Below are 26,176 nucleotides of genomic sequence, written 5' to 3'. Positions count from 1 at the left end.
AGAGACAAGCTCCATTTTGAAATTACTCAGAAGCACCATAGCACAAGCCAATTAAAAACTATGCATGAGATGATCCACTTCGGTAGCTTTTCGTCCAGGAACGGAAGCTGCCATAAACACTTCACATAGGACTACACAATCACTCATTACAGCAATAGATAACAGTGTTCTACCATCTCATTGCCCTGGTCCACCAAGTAGGTTCTGAATTGATGAATTATAGACTTTTCAAACAATTGGACTCCATGGAGCAATAGCAGTGAGGTTCCGTGCTGCTTCTACCAAATCCACAAGGCCCCAAACATTCAAACACTTTAAACACCTATGTATATGTATTACTAAAACAAAAGTACCGGAAATGGTTATAAAATATAGGCCAATTGTTTCTCTTCTACATGGGGCGCAAGAGACAGGGTGAGGATTCTTGATTAATGCTGGTCCCGAACCACTAAAAGGTTATAATCCACAATTTTGAAAACCATCATTTTTTACTTCACTTCACAGGTTAAGAAAACATGTCTGTAGATATGCCATTTCACCATCTCAATTAAATCTTTTGTGACCTTTCATTTACCAAATTCCTACCATAAATTCTTAGTAACTCTCCACATTATGACCCCAAATGAGGTCCATTTCTAGGCTCCACATTCTCTTACTGCAGGCCTCCATCAAAGGACCTAGAACAAGACCACCAACCTCTCATTTACAAGTCCCACTGCCAAAGAAAGTGACCCACACTTTGTCCTACAGAGTGAAAAAATTCCAAGACAGCATAGATAAGGTAGATCACCCTTTACATATCCAATCAATTAGGTGTCAGGATCAATAACTAAGGAATGCCTGTTCTAGCCATGGGTAACCAGGGGGAAAAATAGAGGCCATCTGGTCACAGGATAGATGTACACTAAAAATGATAAAACTATTTTTACAGACATTTCTCTTGGCTTTAACAAATAATTTAAGTAAGAATCACAATGAGCAGCATTATTAAACAATTTAATTACCAAAGTTAGTGACTTGAGCTAAACACTTATACATTAGAACCTTCTAAGAAGGCTGCTAATAAACACTATGTCAAAATTTGCAAATAAAGTTTTAAAGTTACAACTGAAAGCCACGATAAGTAACTTCTTTTTATAGTTATTACTTCTGACCAAGGCATAAGAATTCAACCAGACATACAGCGTTGATAACCTACCTAAAAATAGGAGGGTCATAAATTCTCTAAACTGTTCCTTCCTGCTGTGGACAGCCCTTGATCTTCGACTGCAAAACTTAGCAAACTCCAAGCATGCTCTGTTAGTTTTCTAAGTTAATGAAAATCTCTATAAATTTAACATTTCTCAAATTTGGATAGTTTTCTTATTCTGAATGCTTCAACATTTAGGTCACAAATTGAAATACCAGTAGACAAACATTCATCTTCAGGCGGTTGTATAGTTACCACATGGCAAGACAATGACAAGAAAATTTAAACATTCAGAACATACAAATACTTCAAAGCATTATCAACTTTGAACTTAGCATACTTGCCTAAATTTTAGTAGTTCCAACTGTAGGAAAACCAGACTGCTGTAAGGTTTGAGGTGGTTTAAGCTAACTCAGAATTTTCCCCATTCCTGACATCAGCATTAAATTTAGTTTTATTATAGTAACAAACAGTTGTTACAGTGAGATCTACACACATATAATACAGAATTATATTTAAATTCATATAGAACAATATTTACATTTTTAAGTTACAATTTTTGAAATTAGAAAATGAAGTGCAGCTTGAGTTTTACAACAAAGAAAAGAAAAATACACAAGACAAAAATAGAGTTGAGAGTAGAAATATAACTGTGTTCTTGATACAACACATGGAAACTCTTTGCCAGAAAGCTACATCTTCTTAATCTGATTGTCCAAATCATTAAAATACGGATGATTCAGTGCCATTTTGCCAGAAATTCGTTTGGCAGGATCATAGACTAACATTTTCTGGGGGGAGAGAAAGACAAAAACAAAGATTTTTATTTAAGGAATGAACCATTTAAAAAAACTCTGTAAAGTCTGAACTTCTCTACCAATAAGTCATAAGCTAATTTTTACTGAAAATCTACTAAATGAATATTTCCATTAGTTCAATACCAAACCACATAAATGTCTCATCCTCTATACTTCACTCTCTAACTCTAGAATAAATTATTCCTTAAATCACAGATATCTCGAAAACCTAGTGGTTTCTGATGTAGCTTCTATCAAATTCCAAATAAAAACAAAACCAGAGCACAATGTGTTATAAACAGTTAAAATGAGTCATTAAACAAATCATAGTCAAGACAATCTAGTATTGAAATTTACACATTGCCAGAAAAAGCTGAATAGTTTTATATTGATCTTAAATTTTATCTTAAAGAATTAATCTTAAAGACAATCAAATCAACAAACAGACAAGATAGTTTTACTGTCTACCATTTGAGCTCTTATTTTGTATCTAGCACCTTTCATGTTACTTAATCCTCACAACAAAAGGTAGGTATTAGTTCCACTTTATAAATTAAGACATTACTTAAGCTCAAAGCAGTTAAATAATTTGCCCAAGTTCATAGAGCTAAGGAGTGCTAAAGCTGCAATTTGAAACCAAATCTGATTTATGATTTACTGGAATAATGTTTTCAACTAGGAGAGACTTTGCCCCATGTGGACATTTGGCAGTCTGGAGACATTTTTTGGTTGTCACAACGGGGTGGAACGTGCTACCAGCATCTATAGGGCAGAGGACTAGGATGCTGTTAAATATCTTGTAACCAGCCCCCAGCAACAAAAAATGACTCAGTCCAAGATGTCAATAGTGGCTAGACCTGATTTACAGTATTTAATTGTTTTGTTAACGAAGTGAAATTCTTTGTATCCAAGAATTACAAATAGATTGGGCCCAGAATATGGAAGGCCTTTTATGTCAAATCAACAATATTGATATATAAAATATTGAATAGCAGGTAAAAGACTTTGGACTATAAACAATTGGGAAAGCTGAGCTGAATTTGGTGCACAACGATTTACAAAGTGTGAAAGATGCCCAAAGACCAATTAGAAAATGTATATGATGATAATGCAATCATTTATAGTTTTCTGTTTCATAACCTGCCAAAATCTTTTTTCTGGAATCAAGTAACCCAACATTTATAAAAATTAGTTCCTTCTAAAAGCTCCATATCTAAATACCATTCTAAAACAAACTTCCTGAAGCAGGCCTAGGACAATTTATATTTTTATCCTAATAATGTTTTTATCATTTTTTAAAGAAAACAACTGTTAGTTGGGAATGGCAATGTACTGTATTTTGCCATGTATAATGCGCACACATGTTTTTTGCCCAAACTTTCAGGGAAAAAAAATCTTTCGTTTTTCTTTTTAATTCAAATTTCTGTCTACATTTAGGTATTTGTTTTTTGTATTATAAAGGAATTTTAGCATTTTGTATTTTTTAACATATTATGGTACAAGACATTTTATGTACCAAATAATTACAAAACACAAGAACAGACAGCTACAAGGTACAAGAAATTTTATATACCGGTAACAAATTTACCATATTTACACATCATAGTAGGCCAAGAACTCTTTGTCACTGCAAGTTTGTCTTGAGTTCAACAAAACCGATTATGGTATTTCCAGGTATTATTTGCATACAGATATCGTTATTGATTTCTAGAGTTACACTTTTAACTCAAAAGCACAAATGAAAGAATTAAAAACATTTATATAGATACGGCATTAGTACTACCCATGTATAATGCGCTTCCTTATTTTTTTCTCACAAATTTGGGCAAAAAATGCACATTATACCCAGCAAAATACTGTAAGAGAAAGATTATTTTCAAGAACTACATCAGTCCTCCTCTTAAGATTTCTGATGTGGAAACAAGGCACAAAGTAAGAAATGGGAGCCCACACAGTAAAAAGCTTTTAATAACTAAAAAAATCAAGCAATTATCAAGCAATAAGAAAAACACCTATGACTAGGATAAACCAAAATACAGTAACTACAGAGACCAAAAAGCTGGAAAGGCAACTTAAAAAAACAACAAAGGCATATTAACCTTGGCCTCTCCTTCACAGGATATCTGTAGCTGTCTATCAGATTAAAAAAAAAACAAAAAAAACAAAGACAATAACAACTAATACTAAATTCCTCTCAAAACCACTAGGATTTTTTAGTACCTAGAATGGAGCTAATAATACAATAAACATAACAGACATAAAGTTGTGTGCCTATCTCAGTATGTGTTGGTTTTCTTCCTATTTCCCAAGTAAAAGGTTCAGTACATTCAGAGTCATCAATAATATTGGTCACTATAAAGGGCACTCCTTACCGAGAGCAGATCCAAGCCATTTTCATCCAAGTTTTTGACATGGGATGCTAGGCTTCCAGGTTTCCACTTGGGAAATGTATTCTTATAGTCCTGTAGAGATTCCACTTCTGGCCACACTTCATTGTTGGGGGTACCCAAAGCTCTAAAAGCAAAACAAAAATTATTAAAGTATAATCTTGTTATTTTCATGTTGCCTTTAAAGTTCTTAACGGCTTAAGTATAGAACAGAAATACCTGAAAATTCTGAAGAGTTGATCGATTTCTGAATCCCCATGAAAAAGTGGTTTCTTCGTTGCTAATTCCGCAAATATGGTGCCTATACTCCAAATGTCAACTGGAGTCGAATAGCGAGCTGACCCCAGCAATACTTCTGGAGATCTATACCAAAGTGTTACTACCTATTACAAAGCAAATTTTCACACTGAATAAATGTGGTGCATTAAATTACCTAAATGTAAACATTTATACTTCATTAGAAATGTCCTTTAGAAGGCAGTGTGAGTGCCTCTGAAAACATTGTTTAAAAGTCAACTATACACAAAATACTAAATGGAAGATAAATATTTCATTTATAAGTTCTATTCATTATGGGGGAAGAGGGAGAACAGATGAAAGCATACCAAGTCTGGCTTTTCAAATCATTAAAGTGTGGATCAAAAAACTGAGATAAGCCTTATCGTTTCAAAAAAAACAACCCATATGATAATGGATTTGGGGTAACACTGTACAAAGTGCATGCACTGCTTACATTTTAAAATCATGAATAAGTCATAACAGTTTATTAGTGATCTAGACTTATTATTTTAGTATATGTAATTTATCACAGTGGTAACAATATCACCTCCAACTTAAGAGTTAATGACGTCAATGGCATCTGTTTAAACCAATGGAAACCAAATAATCTACAGCCATGGGAAAAATAATATAACGGGATGATAAAAAGCCAACACATCTAACCAGATGAGTTTTGATTTTGGGGACAGTCTGGGCTCAAGGATAGACAACTCCACAGAAGACAGTGTTTTCCAATACAGTCATGTGTTGCATGACGACTTTTTGGTCCATGATGGATGGCATATATGACGGTGGTCCCATAAGATTATAATGGAGCTGAAACTTCCTATTGCCTAGTGACATCATAACCATCTTAATGTCATAGAGCAATGGTACGATATTTTCTCCTAATTTAGTGTAGCCTAAGTGCACAATGTGTATAAAGTCTACAGTACTGCACGGTACTGTCCTAGGCCTTCACATTCATTCACCACTCACTCAGTGACTCACCCAAAGCAACTTGCAGTCCTGCAAGCTCCATTCATGGTAAGTACCCTATACAGGTAAACTTTTTTATTTTTTGTACCGTATTTTTACTGTACCTTTTCTGTTTAGATACATAAATGGATCAATGCTTTGTAGCCTAGGAGAAATAGGTTATACCATATAGCCTAAAGATATAGCAGGCTCTACCATCTAGGTTCGTGTAAATGCGCTCTATGTTTGCACAATGATGAAATGACTTTAGAGACACACTGCTCAGAAATATCCCGGATGTTAAGTGAAGCATGACTACAATCCTTTACTATACAACTCAATATTCCCTTTCCCTCCAGATGTAACAACGAAATGCCAAGCCATCAATATAACACTGAAAAAGCATGATTATATTTAGTAGCTTCTAAATGTATCTGAAACAGTACTCCTTAAGCAACAAAGTCTGTCTTTTAGCCAATTTGGTTGTATATCAGAGAGGATCCAATTAAGACAGAAACCACAGTGACTGAATGGGGGAAAGTTTACTATAAGGTTTATTAACTATAATGGGATTGAAATGAGATTTACTAGTAAAAAATAATGAGAATTCTAAAAACTATAGCAAGGAAAACCCCTTCCTCCTGCAATGCCTTTTCAGCACCCTCGTCTGCCCTCGTCTGACAAAAAGTTTAACATTGCACCCTGGCAAAGGAAAAACATTTAAAGGTTCCAGTTCCATTTTCACATAGAATGCAGTGAAGGGTGAATTTGGAGCTGAGAAGCAATAAATTGATACTGGCACAGAGTAGAAATGTTTTTTGAGCATTCTTTCTTGAACTAAAGAAGAAATACAGAAGACAATCTAGCAATCACACATTTTCAAAAGCAACCCAAACCACAATTCTACATACCTCGTGTGTATATACTCTGATAGGTATTCCAAAAGCTCTGGCAAGGCCAAAATCAGCCAGTTTAATTGTTCCTTTGTCATCAATCAATAGATTTTGAGGTTTTAAGTCTCTGTGTAGAACTCTTCTAGAGTGACAAAACACAATCCCTTGTAGGATTTGGTACAAATAACTCTGGAAGAAGAAAATATGTTCGCAACTTAACTGTAGCACATAACGATTTTCTAAATAATCTTGGTGAGTTTGTTTCAAAGATGACATAGGCAAATAATTTAACTATCAAAAAAAGCTTTCAAGCCAGTTGAGATTAACAAGAATCATTTTAAGGTTAAAAAGCCCATTTATATACAATGTCATGTTTACACACCTTAGACAAAAATATTCTCCTTTTAGACACAGCTATATATCCATATGAACTCATTTAGTCTTTTTTTACTTATTTTCAGTCCTTGATTCTTAAGTCACAAATTCATTTTCTGTACAGAGTTACTTAAACTTCTACTCTATATACTTATAGCAACTCTATTTCTATCTTGAATAAAATTGGTCTTTTTCATCTCTATCCTTTATCTTTACATGTTCATTTCCTCTTTGGAGACACTGTCAGATTCCAAAAGAAATGACAAAGAGCACAGTATGATTATATGTTTAAATAGATACAATGATCAGAAAATCCTGTTTAGTAGTTCAGAGTAAGTGACTTGGAGTGGTTTGCTGATATAAATACAAGGCACTTTTACTTTATATACTTCAGTACTTATTAAAAAAAATTGTGTATACTTTTATAATTGGACAGAAAATATCTACAATAATCAAAACCAGAATTTAGGGGGAAAAAAACCACCTGCCACCACAACCACCATCTTGCCTTAGGCTTTTGTCACTTGACCAGAATGTCCTAGTTTCCAACAATATTAACATACTTTTGAGTTTTATGTTATCTCTGGCACTACTTTTCACTTTATAACTAGAAGCACTATTTAGTAAAAAGTTAACTGTTAACAATCTAATCTCTAGACTGTGGGAAGAAAATGAAATATTCTTTTCTTCCTCATTCTACTTCTAACACTTTTTCCAAGCATACTGCCACAAAACACAGGCACTTCTATAGAGCAGATCTTTTACATTTACAGTGGATAATTACTAATAAAATTAGGCAAGCTTCTAACCTTAACAAGTGAAGAATCCATGAACTGACCAGAAGGGATAGAATCCAAGTATTTCTTTAGATCCATGGAAAGGAATTCAAAGATGAGATATAACCTGGAATCCTGCATAAGCACATCTTGAAGACTAAAGAATAAAACAATTATGACCAAAAAAAAAAAAAAAAAGACCAAAACAAAAACAAATCTAGCACACATTTCTGACCTCTCTCAAAAATTAAACAACTTCCCTAAATTTCACAGTGGCTATTACAAAAAGTGGGGCTATAAGAAATTTTCTATAACAAATACATACTGTTTTGGGAAAGAAGAGATGGTAGCTTCCCTAGTGGTGAAAACCTTCCCTAGAGCTAAATAAGAACTTTAGAAAGGAATCTCGGAGCAGCAATGGGAAGTTAAGTTGTATTATACAGGAGTTGCTGTCAAACCACTTATATTCCAAAAGAACATTTTTAGGTTGACTGCTTGTTGTTCAGAGCTTGTCTTTACATTAAGTAAATTATAAATTTTAAAGTAATATCTGATCTTAATATCTGACCTATCTCCAACCACCCCTCTCCCAACCCCGCAATCAATTAAATCCTAACTTGGACCTTTAGAAAGACAAACCCACAAAACACCAGCCCAAATATTTAAAAAGAAAAAAAAGAAAAACAAATAAACAACAAAGAAAAAACTCTTTCATCTGACCTAACTGCCTGTCTTAGGACTCTGACGAAGGGATCTTTAAAGACCAGAGCTTTCAGAGTGGGAGAGTTAACAAAGCTCAGTGAAAAGGTCTTCCTTTCACCCATGGCCAATTAAACTTGATTTCCAGCCCTAAATACTAGTATCTATGACCAAGCTCAAGCTCCTTTAACTCTGTTCCCTTTACAGCTTATGCCATGCCCAGCATTCTCAATTAACAAAAATAGTATTCTTTTCCCACCCCGTGAGGTTACACCAAAAATTAAGCAAATGTATAAATTGCCCACATTAAAATCCCCATTTTAAATAGTATGGGGAAAATGGTTAGAATTCAGATATTATACCATACCTGACTATATTTGGATGACGAAGTTCTTTTAATAGAGAAATTTCCCGAATTGCAGTACTAGGAACCCCTTCCTCTTCACTTTCTAGTCTGATTTTCTTCATGGCTACCACTTGACCTGTAGTTTTGTGTCTACCCTTATACACAACTCCATAGGTACCTGAAATAGACAAAACAAATGTCTGTTATGTGACACCCTCCACAACCTAGATTCAAATATCCTACCCAGCAATAAGACAGACATAGAACAGTGTAAAGATTTGGGCTCAGGAAATATTACTAACAGGAGTTACTGTGACACTTTCAGAAAACTCTGTATACAGTGCTTTATGCATTTCAAATATATAGTCTATCCTCATCCAGAAAAGAATGGGGATAAAATATTTCATTAAATATTTATTAACTCCAATAAAGGTCACATTATTTACCACACAGTAGAAAAGCTTCAGACCCATTCAGAAGTTGATGAGAACACTGATTCTGATAGTTGGACTTCACAATATCAATATAAGGGATCTGGGCATGGAAGTGGCAATAAGGGAGATGGATTACATAGATAGCTAAGTCAAGTTCATATACATGGTATATTTAATCCTCTAGATAAGTGCTTTTCAAACTGGGGTTGGAAATTTTAAGGAAGTCTTGAACCGCTTAACTATATGTAAAATTTTGTTGAATAGCTTTTGCTCTTTTTCTATGACATCAGTATAATTTCAAAAGTGATTCGAGTACATTTTTCTAGGGAGAAGGTCTATTCTATAGCTTTTATCAGTTTCTCCCAAGGTAGAAAAAGGTAATTACTGCCTTAGACGTGCTGATCAAACTTATTTTTAACTCAGTAACAAAATTAGTGTAGTTGAATGGGTATAATAAAATTTTTTAAGTACATTTATTTAAAAAAAAAAAATCATACAAAATTTTCAGTTAAAAGAATCTATCTCCAACCCAATCACCACCCAAACTTGTCATTATTATCTTACTAAATTCCTTCTACTACCTCCCCTGGCTTTTTAGTAGTATTCCTATACAAGTAAGGTTTTGGAGCACACTAAAGATATAGTTGGAAATGCTCCTCACATAGAACCTACATAAATTAGACTCTGGTAACAAATTGTAAGCTATAAGTTATGTCATTTGGTCCTGGAGAGTTTAGAATGTTACTATCAAGACACCTATAAAACGTAAGATATGCTGTTTGGTGGAGAAAAAAACAGGCAGAGGGATATTTTTATCCCTCATTTATAACATATGGATATAGTCTTTAAAAACTTTAATGAAACTACTACAGAAAGAGAACAAATGATTAGATTATTGGTTTTATTAGGTTGGTGCAAAAGTAATTGCGGTTTTTGCAATTATTTTTAACCTTTTAAATTGCAATTACTTTTGCACCAACCTAAAGAATAGCTTAAACATGTACACACATCATTTAAACCTAGGGGAACACAATAGAAAACTTATTTAAATTAGTATAATAGTCAATTATTGAAACCAGTTCAAAAGATTTAGGTAAAAAGATTTTATCATCTTAAAAATAATTGTAGGAGACTAAAAGTGTATTACGAAACTTAACATAATTCTACTGCCCTTACTTCTCGCCCCAACACATACAAAAGATATCACTAGTCTTCTCAAAATACAAATATTGCTTTAAGTACTTAGTATTAGAAGAATGCAGGACTATAGGGGAGGAGGGTTGTCAGAGTCATATCAGAATAATTTCAATTCTCTAGAAATGTGAACATTTTTGTTATTTCTTGTGTTTAAGTTATTTATGTAAAGGACATATATATTAATGCACAGTAGTAAGATGCTTTAAAGGTTGGATTTTAATAAATATTTACATTTCTTCATGTCACAGATGTTATAGCATCATTAAATCATTAAACATTTTTCTATTACTGAAAAGCACTCACCTTCTCCAATTTTCTCTATTTTGGTATAGTCTTCCATAGTTAATCAATAGGTATGGTAGATGCTAAAATGAGATGAAAAAATTATTTGATTATATGCCACTAATTCAAAGGAGAGGTTTACGTTGTTAACGAAATACTATATGTAAGGTACTTTCCAGTGTTTAGGTGCAGTATTAACTTTTCATAAATATTAATTATTACATTAAAACAATGTTTACAAGGGAAAGGACTCCAGCAATAAGATTTCCCCACATTTCTTAGCTCCTAAAACACTGGAAATATTTGTATCATATACCAGTGTTTAGCTTCTTTCAATCAAACCTCTTAAATTCAGACATAAACTTATCTGTGCTTCCCACACAACCAGAAGTCTGTTTTCTTATGGAATACTTCTAAGGAGCACCAGTGTGTGCCAGTTATACCCAGATACTTCAACAAATGTTATTTGACTGAATTATTACTGCTTTATGATTTTGTGAAGATAATTTAAAGACATGACTAGGGAGCTAAAATGTGGTCACACTGCACATTCATTAGATTGTTAAAAGCATAAGTGTTTAAACTTGCTCAAGTGAGTTTTCTGTTTTTAGCAGTCACATACACAAACAGGATCAACACTTGCAAGGTATTTTTTGAAAGAGTAGGAAATATCATTTAGCACCCTAAAAGAAAAGGTGCAATTCCACAGACTAAGTTCTAATTATGCCCTATACAATCTCAAGAACAAGTTTATATACATATAAAATATATATGTGTATATATGCGTATATATGCATATACGCATATATTTTTTTAAATCACAAATGGTCAAAAAAAGAGCTGAAATGCAGATAACCAGACACTCAAGACTTCCTTGGCTGGTAAGTTTGCCTATAAAACATAACTTTAGAAGAAACCCAAAGCATAATTACCTTGATTTTCTCACACCCATCACTGATAACATCATATATAAAGGTCATCTGAATACTCTGAGTAATTGACCCTTAAGTTCTATTTCTCACATTCATCTTCAGAATCATTCCAGAAATAGACATAAATCTTTTTAAATGAACAAAACTGCACCACACTGGCCATGAGTGTCAACCTTAAAAAAATTTTAATTTTACGAAATGGCAATGGATCATTAAGATAATTATCGTTCCTTCAATATCCTGATTTAATATGCCTAATGCACAATAAAATTGTTGAGCGCATTTAGCTGAAAACTAACTCAATTTCACCACTGGGTTCGAGTAGCCTCCCTCCATTTTCCTGCCATAACAATTTTGAATCAAGGATGCAGCTTTAGGCCTTTTGAATACCTCCTAGGGCTCTCAGTACTACTAGCTGCAGGATGTAAAATACCAATGGACTGGCGTGGGGACCAGCGCACAAGGACCTAGGACCGAGCCTGGCACTTCGCCAGCGCTCGGCGTCGTGGAGCATTCAATGCCCGGATTTGGCTTCAACCGTGACCCTAAAGCCCCCCTAGCCAGGTGGGCGGCCTCTTCCAGAGAAGAGCCGACCGCGACCCCAGACCGCAACTCCGAAACCAGGGCAGCCGCAGCCCTCCCCGGCTTAACCCCGCCAGCTCTGGGCTCCCCTAAACCTCCCGCTAAAGCTGGGACCCGGCGTCACTCACACGCCCAGGCCCGAGCCCGCAGGCGAAGGCCGGGCCCAGCCGCCGGAGGCCCAGCCTGGCCCCACGCTGCCCAGCAGAACTTCCAAATTACCACCCGGTTGCTCAATACTCCCCCTCCGAAGCCCCCGAGCCGACCCCTGTCGACCCCACAGGCATGACCCTGACCCCAGCAACACTCCCCGGCACGTTACCCCGTGGCAAAAGGGGCAGCGGTGGCTACCGCGTCAGCTTCTCCCTTTCCTTCACTTCTCCGAGCCAGCTTTGAAGCCAAATGCGAGCAGTTTCAAACTCACCGCTCTAAAGGGTCCCGGCTTCGCCAATGAGGTGGCCCGTAGACTTTCAAAGGAGCCAATCAGATCCCAGTCACGCTTGGGCGGACTTCTCCGGTGGCTGAAGCGCGAAAGCAAAAGAAAACGGCGGCTGGAGAAAAAGCAGGAGGGCGGGCGCCAAATGAATCTGCGCGCAAGCGCTGTCTTTCATTCCTGGAGAGCGTCGTCCTACTGTTTCTAGTCATCAGGAATCTACTGTTCGGTCTGGGTTGGTTTCTCCCCTCTTCCTAGATCAGCACAATAAAAATTTATTGTGCACAAATAGCTCATCACAAAAGTGATAATATACTTAGATCCAAATTCCATTACTTTGTTCAAACTAGTGTATATTTATGTTTATCGAAATGGATGACTTTTGGGCTAGGCCGAGGAGCACATTTCAAGAATATGGAAAACTGAAAGAAGTCCTCAACAATGTAAAGAAATATATATGTTTCTTTATATAATTGTTTTTCCCTCACTTTTTTATTCAATTTTTTTATTTAAAATTTTACTTATTTAAAAATTAAAAACAAAATTTTATTTTTTTTAATTTCAAAATATTTTCACATTGGTATTTTAAATGTTATTTAAAACAAACAAAATCATAATTCTTCTATAAGGGAAGAAAATCTTTAAGTAACCCAGTATCAAAAATTCTCTTTCATTGCTCTCCACCATATTCTTAAGAGAGATTTCTGCACTTGAACATCATTCTTAAATGTTCAAGAAAATAGAACAGTAAAATAGAACTGTGATAATAAGATTCCCCCAGCAAGAATTTCTCTTTGCACTGACCTTAAAGGGATGCAGAACAAAGAATGATTACCATGACCTCTACAAGTATGTTAGATGACCCAGCTTAGGAGAAGCAATGGAACTTCTTTTATCACACACGGAAGTGTTTAATACCTTTTTACACAACAAGTAGCATGTGTCATCTGGCCCTATATGTGGCACAAATGCCCAGCCTTGACAACTTTATGCTCCTAGGTGATAGAGGCAGAGCATTTAGAGTGGAGGTAGGGGTCTGAAAAAATCTCTACCTGAACCTAATAAACTTTAAAATGCCAAATTCACATTTTAAATGAAAACTGGCTACCCCCAGTAAAGTGCTCTAGGAAAGAAGACTGTTCTCTGCTAGTTTAGGGTACTGATTTTAATGAATGAATATATGTCTTTGTAACTGGGAGGCCTAAGCATGGAATTTAATTGAGACCATCTAAAAACAGGCAGTAATTCATTATATCCACTTTACGTTCAACATAAAGAATCCCACAAGTTTCCACAGCTGTGATGCTTGATTTTTTTTAATTTAACTTGACTATCTTTGTTTTTGAAGTTTCAGAAATTATTGTAAATTCGTGCTATTGTAAATTCATTTTACAGTTTATTACGCATTGGTCCCACTTGTATTCAATGTCTCTACAGTGCAATGCTGCACTTATAGACACAAAAATGAATCAGATACAATTCCTGCTCTAAGTGTGGAGGTGGGAGAATACAATGATTACTTAGAATTCTTTCTGGCACTTATGTTGTAATTTATGCTATAAGATAATGTGAGAACATAAAGAAGGAAATTACTAATTCAAGCAGAGGAAGTGATATTTGAACGAACACTGGAGAAAAAAAATGTGGGGTGGGCCTTCTAAGCATAGGAAAAAAAGCCCTAAAATTCTGCACAGATTATTCAGGATGCCTCCATCCTAGCGTGCAGGGTTAAGCAGAGAACAGAGTTTAGAGTCAGAATCTTGAAGAGCCCTGAATACTGTTATAAAAAGTTGCTGAGGAGAGGTACAGTCTTGGAACCGTATGTTAGAACTATTCTGGAGGTGATATGAAAAAAGAACTGAAGAAGAGAGGATGGAAAGTCATGTGCCCCACAAAATTTCATACTTATATTTTAGTAAACTTCATTTAGAAGGAAAAGAAAAGCTTAGTTGGCACTGCACATAAGGCTTTTGTTTGCTTTGTTTTTAGATATAAGTATTGCTGTGGACTGACTTATGTCCCAACCCCCAATTCATACATCAAAGCCCCACCCTCTAATATGATGATATTTAGAAATGGAGACTTTGGGAGGTAATTAGGTTAAAATGATATCATGAGGTTGAAGTCCTCACTGTGGGATTAGTCCTTTTTATAAGAAATCTCCATCACTCTGTCTCCTCCAAGGGAGGACATAGCAAGAAAGGTCCATCTATAAACCAGGAAGAGAGTTCTCACCAGAACCTGATACTGCCAGCACCCTGATCTCAGACTTCTGGCCTCCAGAACTGTGAGGAAATTAATTTCTGTTGTTTATGCCACCCAGCTTGAGGTATTTTGTTATGGCAGCCCAAGCAGACTAGCACAAGTATTTTTTCAGATAAAATAAATTCGAGAAACAGTTACTTGTAACTACAATTTCACTTTCCACAATTTCAGTTACCCACTGTTTACCATGGTCTGAAAATATTAAATGGAAAATTCCAGAAATAAACAATTCCTATGTGAATCATCCCTTTGTCCAGCATATCCACTCTGTAGACGCATCCCATACCCATTAGTCACTTAGTTAAAACCCATCTTGGTTATCAGATCCACTGTCACGGAATCACAGTGCTTGTGTTCAAGTAACTCTTATTTTATTAATAATGGCCCCAAAGTGCAAGAGTAGTGAGGCTGGCAATTCAAAATGCCAAAGAGAAGCCATAAAGCACTTCTTTAAGTGAAAAGGTGAAAGTTCTTGACTTCATAAGGAAAGAAAAAAGTTGTATGCTGAGGTTGCTAAGCTCTACAGTAAGAACAAATCTTCCACCCATGAAATTGTGAGAAAGAAAAAAGAAATCCATGCTAGTTTTGCTGTTGCATCTCAAACTATGAAAGTGCTAGTGAACTAGATATCCATATCTCACAAGGCCTTCCCAGGTTGTGCTACAGGATTTGGACAGGATGATGAAATTAAAGGGGAAAAATGGGAGTAGGGGAGTGACATAGTCAGATATGGGAGTTGGAGAGAAAAGTCACTGAAGAGAAAATGAGAGGAGGGAAAGTGAGGTAGCGTCAGAGCCAGAAGACCAGTGGAGGGCTCTGCAACAATCCCAACAGGGGCTCAACTAGAGGAGCATGGGTCAGTTTAAAGAGGAAGAAATAATGATGAGCTATTTTGAGAATCTAGGACTCTAAGACCTAAGGGGTCGATTGGGTGTGATGAATAAGGGAGAAAGAGTCATCAGGGATGGCTTGGGTGTGGGCTTGACTATGGGTTGATGCCACTACCATCTGCAGAGAGGCTAAGGAGCAGTTGTTGGGGTAAAATACCACTCTGGGCATGTGGATTGTGATGTACCATGGGACATCCATGTGGCCACAGATGGCCAAAGGCAGATACAGGTTCCGTGAGGCCTGAAGTGTATATCATGTAGGGGCCCTTTTTAAATTAAAAAAAAAAAAAAAATGCTAAGTTAAGTGTGATGGAAAATATATTTGAGAATAAAAAATTATAAAATATTAAAAGTTAAAAAATACCATCAAGTCACAAAATCCATTAAAAAATATTTGATTAATTGCCTGACAGATCTTTATATTGCCTTTGTCCTACATTTGAGGGGGTTTACAATTTTTGGAATCCATATTTTAAATGCTTATTTGTTCACCCAGCTGATGAGCTGTTTATCTTTTTCTCTTTATATGGCACAATTTTGTAATATTTGCTATTAAGAGAGAAAAGATAATCCAGTCTTTCCTTTAGCATGATTAATCCAAACTGTCTTTTTATGATTGATCACTTCAAAAAAGTTTTTGTGGCTCTCACATCATTATTGATCATGTTACGTATATTTTTAGCATTTCTGTCAAATTTGAGAAAACATCAAGTTTCTTTCACATACTCGTATGTGTCTATACTAATACTCTACTCGTAGATTTGTGCCTTAGAAACACAGGAATTATGGAAAATTCTAATGTGCATTGTTCTAAATATTCCAGATTTCAAAAATTGTCTGATATATTTATAATTGTCCACGCTGTGTTCACAAGCGTATTCCTGACACAGGAGAAATTCAGTTTAGATGAGGTAATGATATAATTTTATACATGTTATAATTGGCAGCCCAAGCACTTGTCTTCCAAAACTTCAAAGTCCAGATAGGAACATGTGTAAAAAGAAAAGAATTGCAAAGAAGAAAGTGGACAATTTCATTCAACAAGACAAAACAAAAACTTATTCCTACCCCAGGCATCATATTTGATTCTTTCCACAGCCAATCCCAAACCACAGATTCAAAAATGAGAGGTAAGAAGAGAGACATTCAAGCTACCCTGACAAAGAGCCTTTCTGGAGGGGCTGTGCCATCGTCGTGGTTAAAAGCTCAGGGTCCAGAAATTGCCTAGGTTCAAATCCTTTTAAATCTTGGCTACTACCCTTATCTGTGGCTTTGAGAAAGTCACCTAATTTCTCTGTGCTTCATTTACTCAAAGGATGATAATAATAGTACCCCCCATGTTTCCCCGAAAATAAGACCAAACCGGACAACCCCTGAACATAAGCCCTAATGTGTCTTTTGGAGCACAACTTAATATAAGACCTGGTCTGATTTTTGGGGAAACATAGTTGTGTCACTTTGAGCATAAATGAGATAAGCCATAATGTCTAACCCATAGTAAGCCCTTCACAAATATGATTTTTCCTAATCACTTTGATCACTACCTGTCACAAAAACAGTAGCTATGTTGGTAGATACTGAAACAGAGACTTGAATGGATTGCAATGGGATCACAGAAGAGAGGGGAAAAAAATCTCTAGAGGAGGTAGATAATGCTTCATTAATGATGTGATCCTTGCCTTATGTTAAGAAGGAAAGCTGATGTCAATTTAAATGGGAATTGAAGGAGAGGAGTCTGGGTAGAACATCCAGACAAAGGGAGCGGCATATGCAACAGACAACAGTGTCAGAGAGGTACCTGGCTTGCATAGGATTTACTAGGTTGGTGCAAAAGTAATTCTGGTTTTTGCTATTATTTTTAACCTTTTAAACCACAATTACTTTTGCACCAAACTAACATATAAGGAGTTTGGTAAAGCTGAACCAAGGGTGCATTTGAAATAATTCTTGGAATATGAGCACACCATTAGCAAATAGAAATGGGAAAAAGAAGTTGGTGGGGTGGGGATGGCCAGGTGGGGAGCATTCTAGGCAGAAAGTGGAACAGCACAGGGTTGGTTTGGAGAACATCCACCAGTGGGATTTGGCTGGAGGGCAGAGTGGGTATAGGGAGTGAAGGGTGGAAGGATGAAAAGGAGAGTTGCATTCATATTGTGAAGATTTTTGGAAGTCACTGTAGGGAAGTTTACCAGCAGCACTTCAAACAGTCCAGTAGGAATGACTAACAGTTTTTTATTGAGCAGGGGAGTGATTGGATTGCATTTTCCCTTTAAGCAGTTTAATCTGGCTGTACTTTCCAGAAAGGATTAATGTGGGAAAGGAGAGGAGCAAGAATACCAATTAAAAGGTAATTTCCAACACGAGTTTATAATACCTAAGGCTGGAACAAACTCTATAACGCTGAAATTTATAAACCTGCATATTTTCGTGTGTGTGTGTGTGTGTGTGTGTGTGTGTGTGTGTAATCCGCAGGCAACGCTGTAAAGATATTATGACTATGATTCCACTAGAGGGTAGTAGAGACAAATTGGTAAAATTGATGAAGCTGCTATCAATTCAAGTATCAAGTCAAGCATTTTTCTTCTTGTTTATACTTTGTAATGACTGCAAGCTTAATTCAATTATTCCATGGCTAAGAAATATATGACAAGTACATTTAGTGGGTCGTAGCTCTAGACAAGTTACTAAATTCAAGGTACCCATTTTTAGAAGGCAAGAAAGCTGGATTGGCAAGACAAAACACTAGTTGACATTTAGCTTTTTTACAATAACCAGCATCTTATTATAGCCTTGAATGCAAACTCTGCTTTTAAATTAAATATTACATCCAAGTCTCTTATTGATTTTAGTAAAAAGAGAAAAAGAACAAGAAAATTGGTTAAATGACTTCTGATGTGTACACTTGGTTACATAATTTAAGTTGAAAAAAGCATATCTTTGGTATACTTATTTACAGTTAATATCCTAAAATATATATTACTGTGTTATATATGTTGCTGTATTTTATACACACACACCTCCTTTTGGAAAGTAATACAGCAATAAAAAGTTATATACTGTTTTTTTAAATTTAGTATATCCTGTATTATTATTTTATCACAAGAGAATAATTCTATATAGATAAAAGTCATATACTTGAAAAAAGTTACTACAACAGTTTCTACTGTGTTTCCCCGAAAGTAAGACCTAGCCAGACAATCAGCTCTATTGCCTCTTTTGGAGCAAAAATTAATATAAGACCTGGTATTATATTATATTTACTATATTATATAAGACCCAGTCTTATAGCAAAATAAGACCGGGTCTTATATTAATTTTTACTCCAAAAGATACATTAGAGCTGATGTCTGGCTAGGTCTTATTTTTGGGGAAACACAGTATAATAAAAATTTTGTGCCAACCTAGATGTCTAGTGGGGAAATGATTAAATAGGTAATTGTGGTATTTCCCTTAATCAAATACCACACACCCGGACACATACACTGTGATTGCAAGGTTAGAAAGCATGAGCTTACACTAGAAGGAAATAGACTCAGAATTGTTTCCTTAGTGTGATGGGATGTGTGATCATTTAAAAACATTTTCATCCAATTAGTTTTATGTTGATTTTACAATGACCACACACCAAAGGGGAAATATACTGCAGTTAACAATTTACTTAAAATTTCAAGATATTGCCATTTAACTAACACTTTCCAAGGCTTCACAGTGCAAAGATCACTATGTATTCAAATTTTAATCAGAATAACTCTCTTCAATTACCTAACTTGTTAAAAGAAAAAAGTAAGAAAGAAGGATGAAGGAAAGAAGAAAGGAAGGAAGGAAGGAAGGAAGGAAGGAAGGAAGGAAGGAAGGAAGGAAGGAAGGAAGGAAGGAAATTGAGATTCCTAGATTTTATCTGCTATTTAACTACAAGCAAAATATTTCTGGAGTAAAATATAGTATTTTTAAAAATTTATAAATACCTTCTTTAACAACTTAAGAAAAGTTACGCAACAAGGCCAGCAGAGCAAATGAATCTAAAGCAGAATTTGTCCATATTCCAATAGAACTGTGTGTTGTTAAATATCGAATAAGTATGTTGTAGTATAGAAATACCGTGTTTCCCCAAAATAAGACCTAACCAGAAAATAAGGCCTAGCATGATTTTTCAGGATGACTTCTCCTGAAGAGGAGCCCTAATGCGTCTTTTGGAGCAAAACTTAATGTAAGACCCGGTCTTATTTTTGGGGAAACATGGTAGAAGCTTTGCTTGTTAAAGTTATGAAAATGCGTGTTTAAGTCAGACATCCTCTTCCATCCTTAAAAGCATGACAAAACTCCAAAACTTAAAATAAGCTTATCTTCATTTTAATGGCTTCTAAACACTTGCAAAGTCGATAATCATAGAATTTATAAAATAATAAAATTTTAGAGCCGATGGAACCTTATAGATCACCTAATGAAAAATGAAGAGAATGTTAAGGAGATTGTGTTTTCCTTTGCTGTATTTCCTGAGCTTTGTGTATGTATTTGTTTTGTTATTTAAGCTTTTGATAATATACAGTGTAACTTTGTCAATATGTAGGAAATTATGTGTGTGCGTGTGCATGTGTGCGTGTGTGCGTGTGTGTGTGTGTGTGTGTGTGTAGATAGACAAAGTAAATCAGTTTAAATGTTTTAGTGTGGTAATAATAGCTACTACCTTTTGTAACATTCAGAGTTATGCCATGAACTGTGCTAAGCACTTTAAATGGATTATCTTTAAAGATGCAACAACCTTATTGGTGCATATCCAGCTTCAGATGAGGAAACTGAGATCTAGGGAGGTTACATAATTTTCCTAGTGTCAGACGGCTAGTAAGAGGCACGACAGAGACTTGCATCCAGAATTTTGTGACTCCAAAGCCCATCTTCTCGATCACCATGCAATATTCCACTTATGTGCAATAAAATAAATAATACTCTAGTAAGATAATAAATTATTGGAAATACTATTAACACCAATTTTGGTAAATAGGAATTATATATTTAATCCTCTTACATTGTGTATCTTAATGACAATTTCATTCTCACTAGTGTCTCTTTAAAGAACAGTAGAAGTGCTTTAAATAAGAATGCGATTAAACAAGGATGAATCATTGGTTAATAGTAGATTATTTAAAATAGGTGTTCAATACTCTTGGAACACCACAATTATTAGCGTCAGATGAAAGAGATGAAAAAATTTACAGCTCATTCTCAAATAGGTGTGAATCCAGCTTTTCTCCCATCACTAAAATTTTCCACTCAAAATATATGCTTATTCTCAGTGTTATTGTGGGAGTAGGCTGGTGGTGGCTTAAGAACACAGAAGTGGATTAATGTAATCCTAGGTTCATGACACAGTGCCATCATTGGTGCATTTGTGACTATTTTATTCATATAATTATTAATTTATAATAATAATGTAGTAAGTACCTATGAAACCACACCCAACATTAAAACTGGGACCTTAACAATAGCTTACATGTGTGCGATTATCTTTGCGCCATCTCATTCTGCCACCACCCAACCCTGGGTAACTGCCATCCTGAATCATCATTCTTTTGCTTGCGTTTTTAGTTTTGTCTTATCTGTACAGATTTAAAGACCGTGCTTGTGTGGGTGTGTGTGTATTTCCCCTGAATTTTTATTTAAAAATTTTAAACCTAAAAAAAGTTGAGAGTAGTAACAATAAAACCCATATATCCTTCACCTAGATTCACCAATTGTTATCATTTTATTATTTTATTAAATTTACTTTAACTTTATCTTCTCCCTCTCTTCATCCCTCCTTCTCTTTCTATATCTCTCTTCCCCTCCCGAACCATTCTCAAGTAAATTGCAGACATAATGATTCAACGCCAAGTACATCTCTTAAGAATGACATTTTCCTACATAACCAAAACACGATTATGACACCTAAAGAAAGTAGTACTAATTGCATAGTAATCTCTAATATCCGATTCACATTTAAATATCTGTAATTTCCCACAAAAATGTCTTTTCTAGATTTTTTAAAACTAAACTCTGAGATACAATCAAGATATCTGAATTATGTTTGTTACATCTCTTTGGTCTATGATAACAGTCCTCTGCCTTTTATTTTATTTTGGTTTTCGTGATATTATTTCGAAGCTAGTTATCTTGAGACAATTCCCACATGATACGTAAGATTGTTTCTTTATGGTATCATTTACCTTGTGTCCAATATCTTCTGTACTATAGACAATATCTTCTGTAGCAACTGGAGGTTAGGTCTAGAGGCTTGATGAAATCCAGCTCAGACCTGTTTGGCAAGGACACTTCATCCTCAGGCCGTGCAGCTCACATGACATTCTGCTAAGAGGGATGTGACACAGACTGCCCAATTCATGTAATTGGCAACTTCCAGCTCTGTCCATTTGAAAGATGTATCCACAGATTCTCTGATACTCTTCTGCTCACCAGGTGGATCTTAATTCCCCTCCCACACATGTGGTACCAGGAGGACACACGGGCCATTGGTGGAGAGGCACACTGGGAGGGGAGTTAATTCTGCTGCCAAGAGTAGGTACTGAACTAGTTCTTTTAGTGAGTGAGCTTGGAAGTGAATCCCCCACCCAGACTTGCTTATTAAATTATATTTGTGTAGGAATTTGTCCATTGGTTCCAATTTTCCAAATTGTTGGCAAATAGGTGATAATAGTGTTCTCATGGCATTTTACGTCTCCAGTATTTCTGTAGATTGTTTTAATGAATAATACCCCTGGAAGCCAGTGAATGCTTCTTGCAATGGAGATGGTCACTTCTTCAGACAACTTCCCAGTTGCGGAAAATGAGCATCCTCAAGAGACCCCAGAATCCAACAATGGTGTGTGTACTTCCTTCATGAAATCTCATTGCTGCCAAGACCTGATTCCCACAAGCTCCAAACGGGTTGTATTTGATACTTCTCTTCAGTGAAGAAAATTTGCTTCACTTTGGTGACTAATAGTGTACAAGCTGCCCCTTGGTGGGATAGTAAGAAGAAAAGTTTTGTGGGCATGCTGACCATCACCGATTTCATCAATATCCTGCATCATTACTATAAATCAGCCTTGGTACAGATCTACGAGCTGGAAGAACACAAGATAGAAATTCGGAGAGAGGTGTACCCACAGGACTCCTTTAAACCACTTGTCTGCATTTCTCCTAATGCCAGTTTTTGTGATGCTGTCTCTTCATTAATTTAAAACAAGATCCACAGGCTACCAGTTATTGATCCTGAATCAGGCAACACCTTGTACATCCTCATCTACAAGTACAACCTCAAGTTCCTCACATTGTTTATCATAGAGTTCCCTCACCCAGAGTTCATGTCTAAGTCTCTGGAAGAGCTAGACTGGCACCTATGCCAACATCGCTATGATCTGCTCCACCACCCCCGCCTACGTGGCTCTGGGCATCTTTGTACAGCACTGAGTGTCGGCACTGCCTGTCGTGGATGAGAAATGGTGTGTGGTGGACCTGTACTCTGAGTTAGGTGTTATCAATACGTCAGCAGAAAACACCTACAACAGCCCAGATTTGTGTGTGACCGGATCCCTGCAACATTGATCACATTACTCTTAGGGTGCCCTCAAGGGCTGCCTGCCTGCATGAGACTCTGGAAACCATCAGCAGCAGGATGGTGGCAGCAGAGTGCACCAACCTGTAGTAATTGATGAACACGCTATGGTCTAGGGAACTGTGTCGCTGTTGGACATCCTGCAGGTCCTGGTGCTCACAGGTGGAGAGAAGCCCTGAGCTGGGGAAAGGGGTCAGGTGGCACCCAGTGGTATGCCCACTCACTGCCTGCCCAAAGTTCTGCGAACCACAGAATTGTGACACTGTTCCCTGCTTGGGAGGCTCCCTGCCCATCTACCTGGGAGCTGGGGAAGCCGGTGGGAGAGGAAAGATAATGGATTTTGTGCTGTCCTATCTTCACACATACAAGTGAGGAAAACTTTCAGCCCAGTCCATCCTAGCCCCTATCCTCTTAGACATAGCCCCCGTTCTGAGTGAACTCTAGACTCTGTGCCCCTTGGGCAAATTCTGGTGTTTAAGAGAACACAGACCTCACCCAGCCTTTGCCTCTGTCTCTGTCCCTGATTTCACCCTAAGATAATAGCACGACAAAAGTCTTCATAAAAATATTTGTATTCAGGGGCAGGCCGGTGGCTCAGGTGATTAGAGCTCCATGCTCCTAACTCCGAAGGCTGCCTGTTCAATTCCCACATGGGCCAGTGGGCTCTCAACCACAAGGTTGCCAGTTCAATTCCTCGAGTCCCGCAAGGGATGGTGCAATGGCAACTGGACCTGGAGCTGAGCTGCGCCCTCCACAGCTAAGACTAAAAGGACAACAACTTGAAGCTGAATGGCACCCTCCACAACTAAGATTGGAAGGACAACAACTTGACTTGGAAAAAAAGGCCTGGAAGTACACACTGTTCCCCAATAAAGTCCTGTTCCCCTTCCCCAATAAAATCTTTAAAAAACAAATATTTGTGTTCATCTGTTTCATGCTGTATGGAGGAGGCTGAGTCCATTTAGTGACATTTCTTCCCACAAAGGGGAGGCTGGTGGGGAGGACTGCCTTTGAGCTCCTGTGCTGTACGCATATGAAGGACTTAGGTGGAAGAGGAGGGCAGAGTGGTAGCTGAGGTTATTGCTTTTCATGACAAACCTAGTTAAAATGACAGGAACCTCAAAAAAATAATATTCCTTATTTGTGATTTTTCTCTTTTTTTTTTTCTGGTATAATCTTGTCAGTGGTTTATCTATTTTGTTTGTTGGTTTTCCAAGGACTGATGTTTGATTTGTTAACATTCTCTATTATATCTTTGTTTTATATTTTATTGATTCTGCTCTCATTTGTATTATCTCTTTCTTCCTATGCATTAACTTTTAGCGGCTGGTCTTTCCTAATACAAGTATTAATACCTAAAATGACTCTCATAACATCGTTATTACTGTATCCTATAAGCTTTGTTTTATATACAGAGGGTGCCCAAAAAATGTATACACATTTTAAGAAAGGGGAAAAACTGTATTGAAATTGTAATATTCTTTAGATACCAATAACAAAAGATGAATACAAGTCATGTGTATATTTTTTAGCACCCCCGGTATATAGTATTTTAATTTTCAAACATATTGAATGCAGTAAAAATAACTGTCTAAATGTGATTTTTCTGCCAATTCTAACAACTGTGTCAGTTCTACTTCATTTTCAGTTAATTTTTTCTTCAATATTGGTTGTATTTTTCCTGTTTCTTCGCATGCCTCATAATTTTGTATTGTGTCAGACATTATGAATTTTACCTTCTTGCAGGCTGGATACTTTTTTATTCCTATAAAAATTTCTGAGCTTTGTTCTGAGATGCAAGTAAGTTCTTTGGAAATAGTTTGATCCTTTCTAGTCCTGCTTTTGTGATTTGTTAGACAGGACCAGAGTTATGTTTAGTCTAGGGCTAATTATTTTCTATTTCTGAGGCAAGACCCTTCTAAGTACTCTTCCTGTTGTCTCAGAAATCATGAAGTTTTCTAGTCTGGCAGGTGGAAGCAGACACTATTCCAAGCCGTGGGTGAGCATCAGGTACTATTCCCTTTCATCTTTCTTGGATGATTGTGTTAGGGTTCTCCAGAGAAATAGAACCAATAGAATGTATGTATTTGGTATTATATACAATAACAATATAATACACAAAATAATACAATAATAACAGAACCAATAGGATGCATATATGTGATATTATACATAATATTATTATAAGGAATTATAATTATAGTGCTGTCATTATATTATTTAATTATTATATTACATAATTGTTTAATAATAATTTAATTATTGCATTATAAGAATTGGTTCTCATGATTACGGAGTCTGAGAAGTCTCAAGACCTGCAGTCAGCAAGCTGAAGACCCAGGAGATCTGATGGTGTAAGTTCCAATTCGAAAGCTGGCAAGAAGAGGCAATGTTTCAGTCCAAAGACCAGAGAAAACCAATGTCCCAGCTCAAAAGGTAGTCAGATAAGAGGAATTCCCCCTTAGTCAGGGAAGGTCAGCCTTTTTCTATTCAGGCCTTCAGATTGTGTGATGTTATGGGAAGTAGGGAGGGCTACCTACTTTACTCAGTCTACCAATTCAAATGTTATTCCCACCCAGAAATAGTCTCACCAACACATTCAGAATAATGTCTGACCAAATAATTGGACACCCCAGTGGCCCAATCAAGTTGATACATGAAATTAATCATCATAACGGTTCTTTTCCTGCCCTCTTATAGTTTCCTCACATGCATGTACTGGTCAATACTGTCATTCATCCTTGATGGAGACCATTTGCAAATTTCCAGGGTTCTCTGTGTATTTTTCTCCCCCGCAGAACTTGCCTCTTCAAATACTGAATGCCAAATTGATCTGTCTCCCTGGACTTTCAGCTTTGCCTCTTCACCTCAGGGAGTC

General features: G+C 36.4%; 1 protein-coding gene and 1 pseudogene across 2 annotated transcripts; one reads left to right on the top strand and one right to left on the bottom strand.

Moving 5' to 3' along the window:
• Window positions 1-979: 979 nt before the first annotated feature.
• Window positions 980-12,671, bottom strand: CDK1 (cyclin dependent kinase 1). 2 transcript variants are annotated; one of them, XM_019731710.2, is made up of 8 exons: window positions 12,445-12,546; window positions 10,633-10,694; window positions 8,720-8,876; window positions 7,687-7,810; window positions 6,521-6,691; window positions 4,593-4,756; window positions 4,359-4,500; window positions 980-1,980 (listed from the first exon to the last, which is right to left on the bottom strand). In XM_019731710.2, the coding sequence occupies exons 2-8, from the start codon at window positions 10,667-10,669 to the stop codon at window positions 1,882-1,884; spliced, it is 894 nt and encodes a 297-aa protein (XP_019587269.1). In that variant the 5' UTR covers window positions 10,670-10,694; window positions 12,445-12,546; the 3' UTR covers window positions 980-1,881. The 2 variants fall into 2 exon arrangements, with proteins under 2 accessions (XP_019587269.1, XP_019587270.1); XM_019731711.2 differs by lacking the exon at window positions 12,445-12,546 and adding an exon at window positions 12,547-12,671 and having other exon boundaries at window positions 1,626-1,980.
• Window positions 12,672-22,484: 9,813 nt separating this feature from the next.
• On the top strand, window positions 22,485-23,477 carry LOC109447401 (5'-AMP-activated protein kinase subunit gamma-1; annotated as a pseudogene).
• The last annotated feature ends 2,699 nt before the right edge of the window (window positions 23,478-26,176 follow it).

The sequence above is a fragment of the Rhinolophus sinicus genome, linkage group LG07, assembly GCF_036562045.2.
Source record: "Rhinolophus sinicus isolate RSC01 linkage group LG07, ASM3656204v1, whole genome shotgun sequence".
NCBI lineage: Eukaryota > Metazoa > Chordata > Mammalia > Chiroptera > Rhinolophidae > Rhinolophus > Rhinolophus sinicus.
This window is presented reverse-complemented; position numbering and strand designations above follow the sequence as displayed.

Coding starts and splice junctions, on each gene's coding strand:
- CDK1 (XM_019731711.2), bottom strand. CDS start 10,669: ATGGAAGACTATACCAAAATAGAGAAAATTGGAGAAG. Junction 7,811..8,719: donor CGTCATCCAAATATAGTCAG/GTATGGTATAAT, acceptor TTTATTCTTTAG/TCTTCAAGATGTGCTTATGC. Junction 4,501..4,592: donor CAACTCTTCAGAATTTTCAG/GTATTTCTGTTC, acceptor TTTTGCTTTTAG/AGCTTTGGGTACCCCCAACA.